General features: G+C 40.6%; 1 protein-coding gene across 2 annotated transcripts in view; it reads right to left on the reverse strand.

Moving 5' to 3' along the window:
• LOC146689473 (ankyrin repeat- and BTB/POZ domain-containing protein 3-A) overlaps positions 1 to 23,251 on the reverse strand; it is a 288,208-nt gene that overhangs the window by 18,383 nt on the left and 246,574 nt on the right. The window contains exons 5-9 of one of the 2 annotated variants that reach the window (XM_085437118.1): positions 22,832 to 22,997; positions 12,507 to 12,596; positions 9,714 to 9,815; positions 8,857 to 8,950; positions 3,733 to 3,868 (exon numbers count right to left, since the gene is read on the reverse strand). In XM_085437118.1, coding sequence (XP_085293244.1) covers positions 3,733 to 3,868; positions 8,857 to 8,950; positions 9,714 to 9,815; positions 12,507 to 12,596; positions 22,832 to 22,997 — 588 coding nt within the window. The remainder of the gene's footprint in view (positions 1 to 3,732; positions 3,869 to 8,856; positions 8,951 to 9,713; positions 9,816 to 12,506; positions 12,597 to 22,831; positions 22,998 to 23,251) is intronic. The other variant, XM_085437119.1, reaches the window with a different exon arrangement.

Below are 23,251 nucleotides of genomic sequence, written 5' to 3' on the forward strand. Positions count from 1 at the left end.
TCAGGTTTGAGCAGAATTACAATGCATGCATGCATAAACCCAAACACTGCATATTCTCAGCTGCAGTAACCACCTCGATCCTTCTGGTTTCAGGCTTTTCACACAGTCTTAAACCTGCAGAGATTTGCTTCCACTCAGCAACAAGAGCATTACTGATGCAGATAAGATGTGGCTCACTGCCACCCAGAGGTGTTGGGTGGGACTGAGGTCAGGGCTCTGTGCAGACAAGTTCTTTAACAGAAACCTCTTCCTGGACAGAACTGTGCACAGGAGCTTTGTATGCAACAATTGTTTAAAAAAAAAAAAAGAAAAAAAAAAATGAATGGGTGCTTGCTTATGGGTCATATTTAAACTTTTAACTTAAGGCTTTTTTTTTATATGTATCTGTCCCAAATTATACATCCTGGCCACTTTTTCACACCACAATTTTGTGGGTTCAAACATGGCCTCAGATTTAAAGTGCCCCAGCAAAAAAACCCCAAAACAAAAACATGCAAGTGAGTTGACGAAACGTTTTTCATGTGAAGCTAAAATTTCACACCAATCTTTATATGTGTCCGCACTTTTTAGTGAAGCTCAAAGTACACAGTGATTTGGGATGGAATGACCCAATGTTATGATGACCAGAGACAGAAATATCTTTAAAATTTGTCAACTTTTAACATGAGAAATACTAGTTGCAAAAGCAAAGTAGACCGGCACGAATACCAGTACCGCTGGTCTTCTTAGATCTTCACTAAGTTCTTTGGACTTTCCTGTTGTTCTGAGAGTTGGTCAATCCAGCAAGTGCTGTCAAACAAATCCTTTAAGCTGGAAAACAAGCTTAATGTTAGCTTACTTTATCCAATGAAAAACCAGTTCTAATGTATGTTGGGGGTTGTTGTCCTGCTGGAACACCCAGACCTGTCCAAGTTTCAAACGTCTAGCTGTTGATTTTAGGTGACAGTGAAGAATTTGGTAATTCCATCCACTTTGTGTAATGGAGCAGTACCATTGGCAGCAAACTAACACCAGAGCATGATGCTACCACCAGTGTGCTTTAAAGCTGGTATTTTTCGGTTTGAAAGACTCACCTTTACTCTTCCAAACATTGCTCCTGTCATTGTGGCCAAAAGGCTCAATCTTTGTCTCGTCTGACCATAAAACCTTGCTCCAGAAGACATATGGCTTGTCCAGGTGGGCAGCAGAAAGTTTCAGTTGAGCTTGAAGGTGTCCATTCTGAAGCAGGGGTTTATTTCTTGGTCACCTGCCTCTCAGTCCATGGAGATGTGAAACTCTCTTCACTGTGGACAGTGATGCTGATGTTCCAGCAGGTTTCCAGTTGATGGCAGGCTTGAGCCTTGATGGTTCCTGAACATCCTAATCAGTTACCTATCAGAGGTGACAGTTTGGGTCTCCTTCCAGAATTGGTGGTGACACATCCATATAACAATTGCTTGGACTGATGATCTTGGAATCTGCAGCTATTTACAAATGACTCCAAGAGACCTTCACAACTTAAATCTACAATCCTCCTTCTTAGATCTTCAGTGAGTTCCTTGGACAATGAGCGCCGTCAAACAAATTTGTTTCATGTTGGCAAAGAGAAACTACCAGAAGTCAATCATAATCACTAACAAGAACTTAATAGAGCTTGGCTTTGTCAAGTTAAAAAAACAACAACTGCAGAACCTTCATTTCCACTTATTAAAATATTTAGGTGACTGTATGTATACACTTTAATCCGTATGCATATTTTTATACTCTGTGTGGATCAAAGAAAATCCACAGTAAATGCACCCAACTCATGAACTTTTGAAGTCATTAAAGATGTTTACTTTACAATCATTCAACCCTGGGAAAAGAAAAGTTCAAAGAAGTAATTAAATCCCCAAAATACCATGAAATTCATGCCCATGAGGAGGGGATACAAACTTCTGCCCACAACTGTATTGTCTCTGAAATCCTACCTTCACCGTTTCCACCCTCACTAGAAACAAATATCTTGGATATTTTGATGAGTAGATAGCTGACAAGTTTAATGAATGCAAAGGCACAAAGAGGCTTAGTAAAAGCCCAGAATCCAAATAATTAGTCAGAAGATAGGCAGAAAGAAAAAAATACAGCAGTGAAGCACACGAACCACATGGGGAACAGGCAAAAGGCAAAAGTCCATTAAACATATAGATGAAAGACAGCAAGGAGTCCAAGGCAATAAAATGCACAGGGAGGGAAAACTAGAAACAAGAAACCAGACTTGAAAGTGCCGAACCACTTGGCAGTGAGAACAAGACCATCTGGCGAAGAACAAAGGGAAGCTGGAGTCTAAACACGTACACTGGAGTGGGTGGTTAACGGACACAGGAGGGCAATTGGTGGATAGGGAACAGGTGTGGAAGACAAGGCAGGTGAAATTAAACTGGGTGAGGCGGACGGGTAACAAGGATGGAAAAAAAAAAAAATCCCCAAAAAGAGGAAGTAAAACTGACTGGAAAACATAAGAACTAGTGATTAAGGAAGGAAGTGCCAACAATGGATCACCATCCAGTCGATACGACATTCAGGAAACATTATTATTATCAAACCATTTTTTTTTATTAGATTCAGTTTATTTCTAAAAATAAATACATTTTTAAAAGTACAAAACCAAGATACGTCAATGCTCCAGATGGTTTAAAAAATGTTTTAAATCTGAAAGATACTCAAGACCTACACCCTTATGTAAAAAAAACCAAGCTACAAACTAAACTTTATACAGGCCCGCCTCAATTTTCACACCTATGGATATGTGCACATAACAATAAAAACGAACACTAGTAATATCCAGATGACCAGAGTGAGAACCGAACAAAATGACTCATTTAGCGAATAAGTTCTTCCTCATATTCCTCATATACACAGTTTTTTTTATACTGTAATCAAAGTCAGAAAAAGGAATATTTTGTTTTCCTTTCCAAAGATATGAACATTATCTTTATAGCTACACGGCCAGGATCCAGTTTATGTTTTTTAAAATGCGTCAAGTTTACAAGTTTACATCCAAGATGCTTTTTAATATAATCCACCAAACCACTTACGGACGCTGTCTTGGACATACTTGTAGCATACACTCACATCTTCCTGTGCTCTTCTGCATGACTGCTTATGCTTTACATACATTCTCAAAGCCTTGTTTAATAACTCTGGCAACTGATAGACAAAATACCACAGGTAGAAATACTTGTGTGCTGGGGTCTTGGAACCTTCACTGTTAGCAACTAGCTACATTAATCCTTTTATTGTTTGCTTCTTGATGCTCGTATATGAACTTTATCTGATGTTAAATAAGAACGTCTAGTGTCTCACAGCCCTAATGCAGCTTTAACCTGCTCACATCACACTGCAGCATGACCATCACACTATAATTGATTGTCCTAATAATGCTGCATTGTGTTGTTGGCTTTCCACTCCACTCCATTTCCTGACAGCCCTCGCTGCTCTGAATGTTAATGGGCTCTGTCTTACTCAGCTGCAGGGAAATTATGTCAAACCGAAGCCACGAGAGCGGCCGAATAGACTGCGGCGCTTATCGCTGCCTGCTGTCCGACAGGGAAACTGAGATATCTGCCTCTCGTGTGCTGCAGGATTTTGTGAGAGGCAGATGGACCGGGGCAGAGTGTGTAAATGGATCAATACTGTGGTAATGGATACGTCTTGGCTGGCTGGAACTTGAGAGTGCATGTGTGTGTGTGTCTGTGCGATTGTCTGTGTCACCTGTGGCCATGTGCTGCTGCCAGGCTGAATGAGTTCATGTCTCCCAGCGGGGTGGAGGAGATGCCGTTTCGACACATGGTTCCAATCATGGGGTCAGCCCCTCTTTCCAAAAGCAAACTCACCAGCTCGAAGTTACCTAACGAGGATGACAGAGGGAAGAGATTAAAAAAGGGAGGACACACACACACCCGCATTTGAAAGGTACAGCTTCAGTCCTGTGCATATATTAGAGGGCAAGAGCAGAGATGGGCAGTAACGCGTTACTGTAATCTGATTACTTTTTTCAAGTAACGAGTAAAGTAAGGGATTACTATTGCAAAATCGGTAATTAGATTACCGTTACTTTCCCGTAGGAACGCTGCGTTACTGCGTTACTAAAACCGTGATTTTTTTGCGAGAATGTCTCATGACAGTGACGTAAGCGAGTGCGCCGTTAGTGACAGCAGCTGTGTGCAGATCAACAATGGATCACATATCGATTGTGGGAGAGAGTATGAGCGTGCAGCGTTTAAAGCGTGGAAGTACTGACCTTACTTTGAGTTTGATTCCATAAAAAGTGACAAAAACATTAGTGTCCGTTGTGCGTAGGAAGAAAACTTCTTTTTACAGCAAAAAAACCCCTAAACTTCCAAACAAGCACCGAGTGCGCAACGACGTAATGGGAAACTCACAGAGAAACTCGCGGATTCATCAACTGACCGCGGCACACCTGCACCAGGTTAAACCTCCGCCTACCCCCAGTCCTGCTTTACAGGTGAAAATAGAGCAACAGGACCGCTGAGTCTTTGACTTTATTTATTTTCTGCTGTGTTTTACTTGCATCTATTTGAAAGAGTGAGTGTAAACACAAAAAATATTTTATTTTATGTGCTGGAATGTGCAGAAAATAGGTTTAAATGTTAAACTAATTTATTCAAGTCAGAGAATGTTGCAGATAATTACATTTTTGCTTGATGCATAAAGTTAAAAGATTAAAACTAATAAAACAAGTTTTAAAAAGAGACTTTTCCATTTGATTACATTTTGTATGATGGATTATGCAGAAAAAGTAGAATTGGGCTGAAAGATCTATCGCTTTATCACCTCTTCAGGTTGTAAATCGTGTTTTTAAAAAGTAACTAAGTAATTAATTACTTTTGAAAATAAGTAATCAGTAAAGTAACGGGATTACTTTTTTGGGGAAGTAATCAGTAATTAGTTACTGATTACTTTTTTCAAATAACTTGACCAACACTGGGCAAGAGTTACTATTTACTCCGAGGACACGAGCAGCAAATAATAAATGTAGGTAACGTTTGCTAATCAAAGCAGAAATTCAGCCACTATCCTCTTCAAAGTTTTACTTTACTCTATAGATTACTCCCTGAAGTCTCCGTCTGTCCCACTGCACTTGTCTATCTGTGATGTGACCACCTTAAATCCCTTAAACTATGTATTTGCTCATAGGCATGGTCAGTTTTACGGGTTACTAACAAAAGTTGTGCACAGTCACTGTGCTCTCTTTATAAATAGAAACAGTATTTTTTTCTCTTTACTCACTGGTGCAATGCCTAAGGCTACGTTCACACTGCAGGCGAAAGCGCATCAAATCCGATTTTTTTGACCCTATGCGACCCATATCCGATCATGCTATGACAGTGTGAACGGCGCAAATCCGATATTTTCAAATCCGATCTGGGTCACTTTCGTATGTGGTACTGAATCCGATACATATCCGATGTTTTAGAAAGCGACTGCTGTTTGAACGGTCAGGTCGCATTAAATCCGTCTTTTACGTCACTGACACAAGACAGACGCCAATTATCAGCTCCGGAGAAGCGCCCGAGAAGACATCGCGAACGCTTCTCTGGCCATCCCGTGTAGATATCAGTGAAACTGTTGGGAAGACAACGTTGGAGAAACGTGAACATTTTATTTGTACTGTGTAATCTGCAGATTCTGACAGAAATCTGCAGCTATCCTTTGAAGCACCGCTCCTCTAAAACAGCAATAAGGATCATTATTAGGTTATTTACATTATTATGTAAACAACAAAATAACTTAAAGCAAAAATTGGGAAACATAAAGTCCAAAGTCTTTATATTAAGGGCCATCTATCAAACAATACTGTTTGCTCTGGGTCTAAACAGAGCGCGTTGTGTGTGAAGTCTTCTTTTGCGCATGCGGGCCGCTTTGAGCGTTCACACTAGAGCGCGTTTGCTGTCGCATTTTATTTGTAGTGTGAACGAGCAGACAAAAAAATCGGATTTGATCAAAAAATCGGAATTGAGCATTAAGACCTGCAGTGTGAACGTAGCCTTAGTAAATTTGGCCCAATATGGAAAAAAGTACTGGGAGTTGCTGCGATTCCTATCTATGTTTCGGAAATATATATATTATCAATATTGTGTTGTGTCTAAATCCAGTTTTGTTAAAAAGTTGACTATGTATCAGAATTTTCAAAGTAGTATTTATTTTAGTTTCTTTTCATTGCTTGAAATTTGCACATTTTAGTCTTTTTAATTATTGTTTATAAAAGGCACAGGTCAGAAGTAAGATTTAGAAAAAATCACTGCTGTTGACTCACAATGTTGTAGATATCCAAAGTCTCAAGAAAAACAAGTTGTAATGACATTTTTTATCAAACAATACAGATATTGTCTATATGTTTTTTAAATATATATGCACATAGTATTTAGTTTCAGTTAACTACAATAAACTTGTTATGTTTATATCTACATCTGATATAGTAGATGTATGTAAATACTCATTTTTTAAGGTATAAATTATTATTTATTTGTGCACATTTTATAGTCCAAGCTGGGTTTATGTCTCGGAGAGTTTTCTACTTAGCAGACTAGAACTTGACATTATCAGACTGGACACAGCATCAAACAAAACACCATAACCATGATGATCCAATTGGGGATCAAGACATCAAAACACGAGCCTGGACCTGCATAAAGTTATTCTGGGTCTTAGAAAGCCTCTCGCTCATTGCTGTTCATTAACAATATTAGCTTTGGAGCTGATCTTGATTTCATCCACATTTACTATTTAATGAAAAGGATGTGAAAAACATTTACTATCTGTGGTTGTATGTTTTAATCCCTTGTTACCATGGCAGTGTGACTTCCTACACCTCACCAAGCCACCCTTGGTAACACTTGTGAACGGATTTCAACTTGTTAGCAGGTCTGAATGTAGAGTAATGCAAATAAACTGGACAAATTCTATATGTGAGGTTTGCCACTTTAGAAGCTGAAAAGATGACCGTGTTTCCAAACTCTGACTGGTGCTGCAAAGGATTTAAACTGGCATCTTTAAAGCTTACTAATTAAAATAGTGTATCTTGCTTAATTGGTGTAGAAAACGAGCAGAAATCCCCAGAGCTGAAAATAAAGTCAGTGTCACAGCCTCTTTAGGCTTGCACCAAAAAACATAAAAATAAGCAGCCATTTACAACTCCTGCCCCCAGAAAACAAACAAACAAAACACACAGTCAAAAAATGTTGATTTACAAAACACTGAAAACGTAAAATACTGACAATGCCAAACTGAAGGTGTGCAGATTCATCTTGTTCACCAAGTAGGTGTACTAAAAGCCATTTGTCATTTTCTATGATAAAAAAAAATAACACATAAAATTACATATACCAACATCTAGATTAGCCTTGCTAGCAAGTGTTACAGTGGGTTTATATTTTAAAATGAAGCCAATAAAAAAAAAGTGGAACTGCATTTCCTCCAGCAGCCTCCAGAACTGACTATTTTTGACTAAACTGTCCAACTTTTATAAAGCAGACTTGATCTTACAAGATCCAGTGACTTGTTCGTAAAGTTAGCTAATAGTTTGATAAACTTCAAATTACCTCGTTAAACCTCATAGTGATCAGTGTTAAAGGTCTTTACCAGGTTTGAAAATCATCAGTACCAAAAAACTGAGCCCTTTAATGACCTTTAATGATGAGCTCTTTATTGTAATAGTTCAGTAATACTGAAATATACTAAAATAAGTCTTCTCAAGTAAGTTACTTTTGTTTTTTTCATGTCTTTTCCTAGCTAAAAATGGCAATTTAGTATAACAGTAAAGTAAATAGACTCAATACTTGAAATGTGCAATTCACTTGTATTTTTATTTTTATTCCTATTTATTCTATTTATCCCCTTCGTATATTTTATTTATATTGTCTCTGTATTTATATATATGTGTGTGTGTATAACTCTGTAACTTCTGTCGGTGCTGTGCTTTTTTGGAAATCGAATTTCCCAGAGGAACCCACCCGAGGGATTAATAAAGTTCTATCTAATCTAATCTAATCTAATCTAATCTAATCTAAAGGTACACCTTGCTAACAAAGTAAGCTACCACTTGCTAGCAAGGAGCTAGTCTCCCATCCAGACTTCTGTCCAGGAATGGTCACAATCACGTAAAAAAAGAAAAGAAACAAAAAAAGAAACAAAAAATCTGAATGAGAAATTTTTTTTAAAAGCCCATAAACAAATGGCTGATGTCGCAGTAGCTATGTCCATCTTTTATTTACAGTTTGTGGACTTTTATATGGCCAGAGGGGCCGATGGCGCGATATGGCAGCCTCGCTTCTGTCAGTCTTCCCCAGGGCAGCTGTGGCTACAACTGTAGCTTGCCTCCACCAGTGTGTGAATGTGAGAGTGAATGAATAGTGGAATTGTAAAGCGCTTTGAGGGTCTTGAAAAGTGCTATATTAATGCAATCCATTATTATTATTCATATATTGGATTATATCTGGAAAAGGTACAATTATTTCTTTGAGCCAGCCAACCTCAGTTTATATAAATAAATCCTCAGATCTTAGAAAAATAAAACATGAGTTTGAAGCTCGTTTTTACTGAGTAAAATACCTTCTGTACATTCTGCCATACAGCAGCACAGTGATGAAAACTAAAATTTAAAATTCCCTACACTCTGGAATCCCAGATAGTAATTGAACGTGATGCATTAATTACAACTGTGTGAGAACGCCTTCTGGTGCGCTTGGAGTCAAACATGTCGTGACTAATCCCATATACGGGGCATCGGTCGGGAATAAGAATACTTGGGTTAAGTGTGCACATCCATCGGAAGCCCAAATTAAAGATGAGCCTTTGCTGCTTGTGTGCGATTACCTGCAGCGGCGGCCAGCTGAAGTGGGGTCTCTGTGTAGTTCTCCGCCCCATCCTGCAGGGCGCCCTCCACATTCGCTCTATTATCCAGCAACAACTGTGGCAGAGATGGGAGGCAGAGGAGGTGGAGGGAAGAGGGGAGGGAGGAAGAGGAAAACAAACCAAAAAAAGGGGGGAGAGCAGGGAGAAAGAAAATACAGGTAGAGGGAGAAGAGGGGATGTTACAGTCAGGCTTGGCAAGAGGAAAAAACCTCAACTGGTGGAAACCTAAACCAGCTCAGAAAGTCACTGACATTCTAGCTATGCTTGATCATTATGCTGTGTGGGGGTCTTATTCGTCTGTGTTGAGCTGAAGACGAAGAATTTATATCTCCAAAACTCTGATTTGCGCTGATGCAGATTAATAACTGAAAAAATCCTGGAGGCGCTGGTGTTCATCAGGCTTTCAGCCCGTGTCAGCTCACACAGTAATGACTGCAACAAAATGTGTTTTATATATTAAAACTGAACAAAACACTCAAATTTTGGCATCCCTGGGGGCTGTGCATCAGTGCTGCGCTTCAAGCTTCTTACTACTTCTTACTTCAGGATCAGTCTTCAGATTAGGGTGGAAACAGGGGCCTGGGTCAGACCTACACTTAATTTTAGGAGCATACATAATCCTGAGCCAAGCCCTCTCCACATAACTGAGATACACACTGCACAGAAAGGACCAAGAAGGAGAAAGAAAGGTCATTTGGCATCATCATTATTATGATGCACCATCATAATAATCACCATCATCATTATTATCCTCATTTTGGTACAAAGGATTGGGCAAGGGCCACAGGTTAATGGTTACAGGTCATAAACATCACTACCTGCACGACAGGGACGTGTCCGTGTAACACGGCGAAAGTGAGTGGCGTCCCCTGGCGCGTTTCAGGATAAACTGAGGGGTGCTTGTTTACTGTGCTTGGCACCTGGGAAGTCATAGGTGAAGTTCAGGGAGAGAGATATATATATATTTATATATACAGCCATTAACATTCACAGCTCAGGGCGGGGGATGGGGGGAAAGAGGGGGAGTGAGAAGCAGTATGCAGAAGGGAGAAGTGTAAGCAAAGGAGGGCAGGATGGCACAGGGAGATTTTCCTCTTGAGTTTCATAGAAAATCTTTAGCAGCTTGAATCCTGCCTCTCATCTCAATCGTCACTCTAAACGTCAGAGAGCATCTGTCTGGACGAGGCTCTCTCACCACACTTTGTTGTATCTACAGCTCCACCCCTTATTAGCGTTTCATTTCAAAGGGGAATGAAACTAAGAGAGAAAAAGCGCAACACTGACAGCAAACACCGACGACAAACACCGACAACTAACGCCGAGGAGAGGGGCGGTGCTGACTCACGAGCGAAGCAGCGAGTGAATAAAATCAAACAGCCGTACCAGCCTTATGCTGTTCTGTGGTTTCTAAAGCTGCTTTATCACTGAGTAAATTAAGGAAATTATTTCTAAATGTCGCCTGGAGGACAAACAGATGTTAAATAATACGTCACGTTTCATTTGAGGTTTGATGCTAAACAACAGCAGGACTGTTAGAGCTTATGTTTTTACAGGAATGAATTATTTATGACGTTATAATAAGAGGCAGTTCCAGCAGAAACAGAGCCAGTCACAGGCTGTCACTGCAGAGAAGAAGTTAACTCATTTTTACTTTACTTAGAAAGCTTAGGTCTACTTTTCTGTGCATGTATTTATCCACACAGACAGATTTGGTCTTGATTACGGTTACAGTTTAAAAGCGGCAGAGGTGAATTTAACTGTGTAGCTTTGAAGCGCTCAAAGCAAAATGTCAACGTCTACCTCGGGATTATCGGGGTTATCCAGGTCACTGTTTTTTCAACTTTTTACCTCCACAGGGAGGTTATGTGATTGGCTCAGTCTGTCTGTTTGTTAGGAGGATTACTCACAGAGTTACAGATGGATTCGCATGTAAATTTTTACCACAGGTGAGATTTTGGTGGGATGTTTTTGGAGTCACTGCTGTGAGCTTTTCTTCAGTCTCTCTGGTGTGAGTACACTTTTCTCTGTTTGTAACTGGTGTGATGGTGCCAACACCACAACTACAGTGATAAAACCTGGGTTGATGCAGCAGTTGATAACCACCTTCTTGGGGGCACTTATCCAGATTTCTGATGAACCTGCTTCATAGTACAGGGCCTCATTGTCTCCATACTGTAAGACATGCATGTTGATTTGTGAACCTTTGTATTTTTTCTATCCAATGGTCATCATTTGATTTAACGTGTACCGCTGGCTGATGAAGAGCTGCGCTGCTCGTAAACTCATGTCTGAGGCTCTAAATCAGAAACTAAACACTAGTTTTCAATGGAAATTCAATTCGCCCCTTATGCCAGTTTTATCAGTGGTTTTTGTATTCTAAGCTTTTAGCGCCTGAAAAAGAAAACAAACTAAACCATTATTTTTGCAACCCATAAGCCAAAATTTGGGGTTATTATGTCAAAATGAGACTTGTTGAATGAAAGTTCTGGGAAAAATAGCTCAAAATTTTGGCAAAACATAAAATCTGGACATATGGATGATAGGAGAAATGTTACTTTTGAGTCTGTTTTAGATTCTTTTGGGTTGCAGGTACAAGTGATCTGTATTACAAGACAAAAAGGACAAAATATCTGAAAAACTGAACTTTTTTGACAGAAAATTGCCCTTTCTTATACCTGTGAAAATTTCACAGCTGTATTCACACCAAAATTCCTCCCGAGCTGCTTTGTGGGGGCAGTTGCTCTAGTTAAAGCAGGATATGGTTTTTGGAGAGCAAACAGCATTCAGCTCGCCTCTGTTTATTGGTGTTATAGCTGAAATGTCAGACAGATAAAATATCTCAAAGCCTCTGCATAAAACTTTACAGCGAGGCTCCAGTAGGAGCAAATGAGGTGTTTTCACTTTGTTTGAATTTATGTTAGCTTCATCTTTCTTATTCTATAAACCACCGGTTGATTTTACAGGTACTGCTTTGCTTCTGAGTCAATACTGCACTTAACACAAGCATCAAAGCAATGGAGCAATCACAGTGATCAATAATGAGGTCACTACGGTGAAGGAGAGCCCATAAATGGTGTTACTTTTGCATTTTCTAACTGAAAATTAAAGCGATTACACACATACAAGCACACACTACAGAGAGAAAAACAGGAATTCTAACAGTGCACTGTTAAGTACAACAGATAGGTGCAATGATTTTCAAGCTTCATGCAGAGTCTGTGGTAGCAAGTTACACTAAGTGCACACAATTATAAAAGAAATGTATTATTGATGTGGTATAAGCAAATTGCTGCTGGATTTACAGTGTAAAACGTAATGAAATAACTGCCTACAAAGTGGATCATTTTCCTGTATCGGTGTTAAAACAGTGATACTCGCTTATTGCTTATTGGTGCACTTCGTGTAATGAGCTGCCGGGGGAACAGAGAGCATGCTGAGAGCAGGTGAGACAATGACGATAGGGGGAGGGGGAAGGAAGAGCAACACAAAGTGGGTTCATAGTTTCACTGTTTACAGAAACAAATGTGAACAAACATGTTAGACCAGAACAAAAAAAAAAGTGCAATCATTGTGACACTGCTGCATTTGACTAGCGGACAGTTGACACTGACCTCGCTGTTGATGTCCGCTCCGGCGTCAAGAAGCATCTGGACCATGGCCTCATCACCACGAACGCAGGCATACATGAGAGGGGTCATTCCCTGCAGGATGAGACGGGGAAGAAAGGGGGGAGGATGACATATTTCTACATAGTACCAAAATGGGAAGCTGTTGAATGGTAGCAGAGATTCCACCCAGCAAAAAGGCGTTGGAAAGAGATGGGAGAGATGATTTTTCCAGATGTCTAAACAAGGTGGAGATTTGTTTAAAGAGTGAAAGGTGAAAAGGAATCGTTGGTGGTCGCTGAAAAGACGTCCTGCTATGTCTAAATTTAGTTGAACAGTGGGCATTCTTTCCTCTCAACACATCTGTAGATTCAGACAGTAATTTCCTTCTATGAGGAACAAATGCTGACTGGTGCACCACCCTCCTACATTAACCTCCTAGGACCTGGCGTCCACATATGTTGACATCACTTTTTGGGTTATTTAGACCAAAATACAAAATTTTGCTCTACAAGGGCCTGATGTCCACTTACGAGGACATTATACTGCCACTGTTCCATCAAAATTTAAAACAAATATCCTCATACATGGCTCTCATTTTTCTTAGGAACAAAAATCGGGTAAAAAAAAATAAATCTGGTGATTCTTTGTTTTTACATTCATCGGGTCCCAATGCACGGTGGCACGGTCGGTGGTTAGCACTGTTGCCGCACAGCAAGAAGGTCCTGAGTTCAATTCCACCATCAGGCCGGGGTCTTTCTGTGTGGAGTTTGCATGTTCTCCCCGTGTTTGCGTGGGTTCCCTCCGGGTACTCCGGCTTCCTCCCACCGCCCAAAGACATTCAGCTTATGGGGATAGGTTAATTGGATAATCCAAATTGCCACTAGGTGTGAATGTGTGAATGAATGTGAGTGCAAATGGTTGTCTGTCCCTGTGTGTTGGCCCTGCGACAGACTGGCAACCTGTCCAGGGTGTACCCTGCCTCTCGCCCTATGACAGCTGGGCTAGGCTCCAGCGCCCCCCCGCGACCCTGAAAAGGATAAGCGGAAGTGAATGGATGGATGGACGGACGGGTCCCAATGTGCCCAAATATCAAAGATAAATTAAAAATGCTTGCCATGGAAGAGTTCGGGTCTTAGGAGGTTAAGGAACAATAAGCTTTGGCTCTCTGGATGTCCCCCCCAAATAGGCTGACCATTTAATAATTACTGTGACACATGACCCTATGAGTTATGGTGTTGAAGGTTCAATAATGCATTTTAACCAGACAAGGCCAAGGCCTATTAAGGCCTCTTTGCTACCATAAACAGGATTTATTTGACAGCACTCACTGAACTGACCCATACTCACAACAAGTGACCAAGTCCAAGAAACTCAATGAAGGTCTAAGAAGGCCAGTGTAACAGTGGTACCAGTACATTAAACAAAGTGGATGGAAAAAGCTAAGAAAGAGAACTATATTTACACAAGTTGGAGAGGTCTCTTGGGGGCATTTCGAAACAACTGCAGATTCCTGAATCATCAGAAACTAAAGTTATTCTGAAGTGTCACAACTTTACCAAGGTCTGGAAAAAAAAACCCCTAAAAAGTCACCATCTGTTAGATAATTGGTTTAGATGTTCAGGAACAATCTGGGAAACACCAAGGTTCAAGCCTAGCATGTACTGGAAACTGCTGGAACACCAGCATCACTGTTCACAGTGAACCTCAGGTCAGCTGTTCTACAAAGTGGATGGAATAATGAAGAAGGAAGACTACTTCCAAATTCTTCAACTTCACTTTAACTCAACAACTAGATAGCTGAAACGTTGATACTTTGTCACTAAAATGCTAATTAAATGTTGCATTAAGAAAACCCAAAGGCACAGAATTAGAAGTTTGACAATGAGCTGACAGGTGGTTGAAAACAGATTAAGTTAAAGTCTTAGAAGTGAAGGCATCTGCCTTCTTGAAGCCTACGACTGGGTGACCCACTTTACTCACTGTTAGAAAAAAAAAAAAAACTTCAACCCTTTTTTGGCTACATAGTACCTCAAATACTATTGTAACAATAGTTAAATGGGATTTAATAATAAACACCATCTCTAATGATCAAAGTAACTGTAATGAGCTAAAGGATGCTAACAGCGATTACTTTCTCTCAACAAGAATGAGGATTTCAATGCCATAGCGATATATGAATCTGACTACGTGTCAGCGGTGTTTGTGAAGAAACTTGCTAGTCTCCTTTTTTTTGGTAAGCAAACTTGTTAAAAACATACAAAGCCAAATTAAATCAAAGTACAAAAAACCCCCACAATAACAAAGGATCTGAATGGCAACAAAGACTAAGCAGAAATTTGACTGGACCATTTATTACTGGGTCAGTTTGCTTTAATACTTTACATGCACTGAATAATCAGGCTGGATCTTTGAAATGAGCTCTGCATCATTTCACTTTTTTATTATCTAAAGGCCAACTTCTCACACAAATGTGATATTCATCTTACATTAGATTTTGCTTCAAGGGAAATTTCTAAGGATGTGTTCAAGGATTACAATCAAATCACTCGATTGGAGTCCTTTTTCTGATTTGCTGCTCATCATCCAGTAAGTGTACTCCTGCTGGAGGTTAGGACCTCTACCAAACAGAGAAGGAATTGCATTGAAAACACACTTTTGTTATTTCTCATGCAAAAGTGTTGATTTCACTGCTATTAACAAAATGCCTTGAGAAATAATTCCAGGTTATTTCAATCTGGTGTTATTCCTGTAAATGTAGATATTGCAGCTGTGTGGGTTGTGCATATTTTAATAGGAGGCGAGAGGTTTGCTGTTCAACAAGAGACCACTTCAGACGACTAACTGCTGTACTTGGTTTCAGTCAAACTCAAAAACAAACATTTAAACGTATTCATGTACACCACCTTATACGTACTGCTCTATACTTTGTAAGGATTCACGTGGTGTCTGGTACCAAGACCTTAGTAGGGGATCTTTTCGTTTGCTGGTGTGCACATCTTGGAGATTCTAGCTTCGATTGGGATTCAGTGATGTTTGAAAGGCGGATCAAATTTTGGCTCTTTGTCCTGTTTTTCAATCAATTTCCGAGGTAGAGCACAGAGCAAAATCCTGTGGTGGCCACTGAGTGCAATTGCTACTGTTTCATGTGCAGCAATGTTTATGTGGCACATGAATGCCACAAGCAGCATGACTCTTTGGGAGTCAACAAATGTGCAAAATTAAAGAAAAAGTTCTGGTGCCTCATTGTCAAGACTGCTCTGAGATTATAACAGAAAGTTTTTGTTAACTTTTCTTATCTTTTTATTTAACTATTGACCCACCATAAAATTCTAAATAACCAGGATTTTTTCTGCTATTTAAATGTTTATCTATTACTTTGTAACCTTGGTTTCTAGTATGAACATTCTTGGGGAAATTCTTTGTAAGTAGGAAAAGCTGTAAAGCTTAGTTAAAAGTCCAAAATCTATACCTTCCTTTACATTCTCCAAAGCCATCCAGTGTCAGACTGGAGTCTTTGGTGAGCTAATTCTGGTCCCAGGGCCATATGTTTGACACCCTTGCTCTAGTGCAGTGATTCCAAACCTTTTGGAGCCACTATTTCACATTAGAAAAATTACAGGGCACACCACCAAGCAAAAACGTCACAAAAAGCATATTGATTATTTTTCCCCGCACACCAGGCATAGCAAAATTGGCTCGGTTTGTCCCCAGTATACCTTTTTTTGCTTCCTTCTGACCACTACTCATGCTAGGGCCTTCATCTGGGTGGGAATTTTCTCTTGGACCCAGGTCTGACTGACTACTTTTTCTTTTCAAATATTTATTCATTCCTATGACTAATATGTAATTTCTTCTTCATCTTCTTGTGTTTTACCAGCAGTTGGTAACCCAGTTAGTTAGAGCAAGGAGTTGTAATGCCCTCTAGTGGAAGAGAATGTATTTGTTATGTCCGTTACTCAAGCAGGTCACTTAGAGCACTAATCAGCTTACAGCCATACGACCCTGAGCACACCCAATCTCGACTGATCTCAGGAACTAAGCAGGGTTGGGCTTGGTTAGTACTTGGATGGAAGAGTATTAATCAGGTGGAACCAGGTAGTCTTCCACAGCACACCTGATCATTTCTCACAGCACACCTATGTGCTGCAGCACAGTGGTTGGTTTTTATCTGCTGGTCTGCTGGTTTCTTTCTGTGCTCAGTCCAAGATCATCATTGCTGGGTTACCTGGAAACGGTTTCCAGGTAAAGCTCTTAAAGTGCACAGAATAAGTAAAGTATGAATCTGTGTGTGAATCAGTGAAAGTGACTCTCGGTGTTAAGAGCCTTGAATGGTCAGACCAGAAAGGCACAATAAAAATGACTCTTCCTATAATAACATGATGACGACCATTTACATCCACACCGTTTTGTTACACAGTCAGGCTAAAAGCACCAGCCAGTCATCTTTGAGTTACATCAATGCAGGAGCAAAGGGATTCCCAGATGACACGGAAACAGTTTGCTGCAGCAGTTGCAAAAACATTCTGCAGAAAACCGTGGAAAAACTTCCGCAATCACTTCACTTCCGGTTTTTACTTTGTCTATACCTGTTCCTGAAGGCTTTTACGTAGCTTACCTAGCTAAATCCTACAATCACTGACGATCGTGTTGACCGTAACCACAACATTAGCTCGTTTTTTAGAAGTCTTCACATAATTTTCTTTAAATCACCATTTTATGTACATGCTATAACTTCACTGCTGCCTACCAATCGATCCCGTTCTGTAAAATGCAGTGAGATATAATAAGTATACACACACAGCACACAACTCAGAGAAATATCCGGCAGTTTCTCGCAGCTTCTTATGTACTGGACCTTTTCATTACTCCCTTAAAATAACCGTGTCTTCCCAACAAGGGCAAAAGCACAAAGGTGGGCTGTGAAACTCCTAACATAACTTCTTCTATCTCTGCGTGTCTCCATATGCACAGAGTATTCTGACACGCCCACACACATTATGCTGCAGGATGAAGCTGCTTCATCTTAGTGCTACTGCAAAGAATTGCATAAGATCAGCAACAGCAACAACTTAAAAATGACCTTTATTGTAAACGAGGCACCGAGATCTTCACATTTATCAGACTTTTCTAACTGTTTTAAATGAGCTTCCATAAAACAGACTTCAATCATATATCTGATCTGGGCCATTATGCTCAACAGAGGCCTTTTACGGCTCACTCATAACACACCACAGCGCTTTATGTTGAAGACTGATCTCCCTTAGTGGTGATTCATTCTTAAACATTTCCTGGACAGCAATCTACTTAATCAGCAGACGGCTAAAGGGCGAGAGACGACGGACCGCGATGAGCACCGTGATGAGGTCGAAATGTCTCTTAGCCGTTATGGCAGACTCCAGCTTTTACTTTATTGCTCCTGTAACGCTGTCTGGTCTTTTGCTCCATTTAGCCTCCTTTACAAGGAGATAAAAGCCTGCATGTCACAGGCTCGTATTTATGTGAGGGGAGAGGAAGGAAAGCATAAGTCAATACAATCTGTCAATTTAACAAGCATCTGTTTTTCACATTTTTTTGTAATATATTATAAACAATATATAATGTGTTTAAGCAAACATTAATCAACCAGACCTGGACTTTATTTTTAGAGTCTGAGTGAAGAATTGCCAAGCAAATCTTAATTAAACCTAACTAGGCGCAGCTTATTGACCGCGGAAAGTCAGATTGCACAATTAACTTCCACTTAGCAGCACTGGGAATAGCCAATATTTCTACGAACCGTCAAAGGTGAAGATTCCCAAGTGACACTTGGCTGTAGTGGGACTGAGATACTGACCTGACCTGTCAGTGCTCAGAGCAGGAAAAGTGTTGCAGTAGCAGGCAACAAAAGAAAAATCCTTTCCCCTTCCACTTTCAGGATGAACAGGAAGGTCATGGCACAATCTGTAGCTGGATGCCGCTCTGCTACAGCCCTGAGTCGCTCCTCTCCTCCCTGCTTGAGTAATTTAAGCAATCAGTATGCTGGGTGGTGTGTGCAAGCCCCCGCATCTGCTTCTTTGCTCTTCTTCACCTGACTGCTCCTCCTGCATCCCGCCTACTGCCACCTTTGATTAATCCGGTTCTCCAGCCCCCGGCTCCATCCACAGCACCATGAAAACTGTTAAAAGGACTCATACCTCCTGTTTGCACACTGCAAAGTTCAAGGTGACTTGATATTGGGTGTTGCCTCTTCTTAGCTGAGGCATTTCTCATTCATACATATCCCTGGCACTAGGCTGAGAGGTGCTACTGCCTCCTGTCTTTTTTCTTTTTAGGTAGGCGGCAATGAGTGTACGACCATTGGCCAGGGACATCAGGTAAACTCGGGTATTTATTTATTGTATTGTTTGAAGTTTTGGTTCTTATATTTTCCAGAGTGAGTTTTGGATACTTGTTTGGTCACGACCTGACCTCTGGGTAGTGACTGGAAAAATGAGGATCTGAAGGGTGTCTCTCTTAGGGACAAATGGTGAGGAGATCAGGAACGTTTCAGAGTACAGATTCTACTCCTCCACATTGAAAGGAGGCACCCAAAACACCTAGGGATGTTCCACTGGTAGCAGACCCTAGACACTCCCTTCGCTGGCTTGGGAACATCTTGGTGTCCCCCAGAAGAGTTGGTGCATGTGGCTGAGCAAAGGGGGGTCTGGGTGTCTCTGCTCAAAGTGGAAGAATGAATTTCTGGTTCACTTTTGGAGACATTTTATGATTGTTCTAGTGTAAATTTAGATTTTTTAGTTTGTCTTCCTGTTCATTCCTTTTTCCTCAATTCTTCCCTCGTTTCTGTCTTTATGACGAGTGTTAATCTTGTGTCTGTGTTTAGTATTTCCTGCACTAGTTTTACTTCCCGTGTCTTCTCCAACTCTCTGGTTGTTCTCTCTTCCAGTAATTATGTTCCCATCAGCCTTCAGTGTATGCTTATATATGCTGTCTTTCCTTTGTTACCCCTCTACCTTTTTGGATTCACTTTCATGTGTTTTTGTTGTACTTTTGTTACCTTTTAGACTTATTTGTGAGCACATATATTTGCCCTGAATAGCTGGTCCTCAACTAAAACTCCACAAACAATAACTGCGACACACTTCTGCTTTTCTTCTTCTTCGTTTTGTGATTGCTTTGCTTCTAAAATTTCGTTGCCGGTGGAAAAATCTATAAAATAAATAAATTAACTCCCATTTAACCTCTTCCATCTGGTTAATTAATGCTCCTCCCCCTTACCCCAGTGAGCTGGAGTCGTAACAGGTTTATTTGTTACTTCACTGCCGCAATGTTACTAGATTCCATTTGGTCGAGGTCCACTGATTATTATATTTGTATTTTCTTTGTTATCCATGCGGTTACATTCATGTCCCCGCTGGGCCACTGCCAGCATGTTGTGGTGTTTAATGAGCAATTAATAGCAGCACATGAGGCAGGGGCTGTGGGGATGAGACCACTCCTTTGCAGACCTGTGAAATATGCATTTTTGTGCTGAAAGGATTAAGAGGAAAAAAATGTTTTTTTCATTGCCAAGAGGAGTTGGTGCGAGTTTTAAGAAATGTGTGTCAAATTAAGTCAAGTTAAGGATCCTACTATGACTTCATCTTAATTATATGTTAAAAAAAATGTAGAAAATAACAATAATTTCATGTATTTTTGAGACAGTTCTCAGCTGCTGAAGTCAGAGTGAGTCAGAGGTTACAGCATCTTTAGCTTTAGTCACGCAAGTAAAACTGAGGGATTTTAATCAGATCCTTGAGGTCTTAAAGAGGGCGAGGCTTAGTCACACTGCATGACGTGGAGATGCAAAGGACTTGATGTCTTCACCTCGCTCACCTGATATATTAGATCTGGAGGAGGATGAGGGAGAAATAAATTAATAAAACCCCTGCTATTCTTTTCTGTTTTAAACATACTTTGCTCTGCCAGCTGTTATAACCTGAAATATTGTGGTTTTATATGATGAGCAGGTTTAGTTAACCATTCAGTTTTCTTTTATTCAATATTATCCCTTTGCTGTCCTCAAGTGAAAGTTGTTGTAGGCAGCGTGTTTAGGCATGAAGGGCAAGTACATTTTTGTAAAAGTGAAAAAGAAAGCAAAAATACACAAAAAATGAGGATTATTGCAAGAACCACATATCTGTGATACATCAGCAGCTTAGAGAAGCAGCTTTCACGGTCCTTTTACTGCCAAGAACTAACACATCTACGTTGCCAACAAATAACAAACCACCATGTAAGATGTAGCTCTCCATCACAGACAAATGCTCACATGCGTTATTAAAACTAAAAATAATAAGGAACTTATATATGAAGCTGTTTTTGTGATATTTCAAGGGCTGATTGAAATTACTGCATCACTGGGATCCACTCGATGGTGCTTAAGGGTGCACAACTGAACCAAATACACAGATTCCAGTTTAATCCCCAGTTAAAACCACTGGTGGACCAAGTGCAAAACATTTATCATCTACGTTCTGCTGCGCAACCCTGCACCCTGGCATTCACGTAGACGTTACTTGATGTTAACGTCTAAACGTTGCTTCAGACTGACCCACCATCCGGTCGCAACCGTCTGCAATCTTTGTTGGATAGAAGTGGATCAAAACACCAAGGTGTTTAATCTGTCATGGACTCCAGACACTGATCAGAGCGAGAACGTGTCAGATATCCCAGAAACAAGCCCAACGAACCACTGCCTGTGTCCAAGTGCCAAATCACTTGGACTGTTGTTTGCACACAGTTGGCGAATTGCCGTTCAAATACTAATTGTTTCCTACACGAATAATCAGTCTGTTGATTGACAGAAAAACAATCAGCAATCTACAATTGATTTTTTAGGCAACTAGGCGGTGGTTAATCGCAGCTCGCTGAGATATGTGATAAAATGTATGATTTTTTTAACTGAAATATAATGATCTGGCTTAAAACCTGTGGCAAGGTTCTGACTTACTATAGGTTTTATATAGAATTTAGACGAGTGAAGGTTAATCAATAAAGCAAATTATCACTAGGTGCAAGCTCATTTTAAGCTAAGACCCGAGGATCTAAGAAATGTCATGGTCCTGGGCCAGTATTCTTAGTTTTTGTGTGTTTTGTATTTCGTTCTTTATTTATGCCGTGGTTCCTAGGTTCTGTTAAGATGTTCCTTATTTGATTACCCCTGTGTATCTGTGAGCCCTCGTTTCCCCTCCTTGTGTTTTATTCCATGTTTTCCCCAGCCCGTTATGTCTGTGCTCTCCCCGTGCTCTCTCTCCTCCTGTCTGAACCTCAGTGTACTTCCTGTTTTACTTTGACAGTCTCCCGTCAGTGTTGCGTTTACTCCTGCCGTGTCTTGTTATGATCATCAGTGTCACCTGTGTTCCCCGTGTGCTCCCACTTCCCTCGTTAACCCTCTGTGTATTTATGTCTGCGTCTCCCTCAGTTCTGTGTCGCGTTCTCCCTCATTCATGGCTGTGTGTTTCTCCGTCTATTACGTTATAGTTTCCCAGTTTAGTTTGTATGGTTTTGCTCTCCAGCAATAAAGCTGTGAATTTTGAGTTCATTCCTGCCTCCGTGAGTTTGCGATTGGGTCCTCATCCAGCCTGCACACAGCCGAAGCATGACAAGAAATGCCTTTGAGACTGGATGGATAATTGAGATCTTTGCACTTCTGTAAAGTGTAGGTTCATCTGATTGTTGTTGGATGAGTGTTTCGAGCCTGGTCTCACTCCCAAATCATCACAAATGAATGCTTGGTCATTACGCCTTTATTACTGTCATAAGCTGTTTTCTTAACCCAAAAACTCCAAACCACGAGTAAAAGTGAAAGTAAACATCGAGAAAATGAAGCTCCCATTGGGGGCAGTGATGATTTACCACTCCTGCCCTCATTGGCGGACACCTTGTAAGTATCCCAGAGGCAGCATCTGCTTTGACAAAACTGCAGTGTGTGAAATTTGAAAGGTTGGAGTTTGAAATTGAGTTATTACTTTGAGAAGAAGCGGCAGGACATTTGTGCAGGGTTAGTGCAGTACACACAAACAGACACAAAGAAAAACTCTCTTAAAAATGTGAATTATTTTCCTTCTGTATTAAAAAAAAAGAAAGATGCATGAAAACTGTATCGTGAATTTAGCACGCTGCATTACTCAGTGAGAGAGCAGCCTGTGCTCAGCATGTGTGCATGAACTGCACTGGGTTGCCAGGTACTTGCTAGAAATCCACATTTTATTGTATCTCCAACCCCTGAGCTGTGCAAATGTGGGATTTTAAAGTTGTTATATATATGTGAGTGTGTGTGCAGGAGAGCGTGGGTGTGTTAGGTGCCAGACCTGCTCGCTCATGCTGTTAATGCCATCGGGCCCCAGCAGGTTCACGGCCTGCTTGACCAGGTCCGTCCGACCGCAGTTGAGCATCCTGAAGCCCAGATCCTGCAGGAACTTGGCCTCTGTGGAGGCTGCGTCCAGCTTTCTAGTGGCACAGAAGCAATCCTCGGCTCTGCAGACAGAAACAGCAGATCTATTACTTTGATTAAGACGAAGCTTATGTCAGAAATGGATTTTGAGATCCGAGCACATACATCTCCACGGCATGCTGAGGGAAGCTGAAAACGATTGCTGATCAGGCTTTCATAACTCAAATTCTCCTTATCAGGAAACAAACTTGCAACTTTATAAGTACTGATCTGCTTCAATTTGAAAGTCAGTTCCTTAATATCTGAGTTTGTCAACACTCACTTCTCTTTGATTGCT

This window comes from Copadichromis virginalis, linkage group LG17 (assembly GCF_057382275.1).
Source record: "Copadichromis virginalis isolate Kocher_CV1m ecotype Utaka linkage group LG17, C_Virginalis_male_GT1.1, whole genome shotgun sequence".
Taxonomy (NCBI): domain Eukaryota; kingdom Metazoa; phylum Chordata; class Actinopteri; order Cichliformes; family Cichlidae; genus Copadichromis; species Copadichromis virginalis.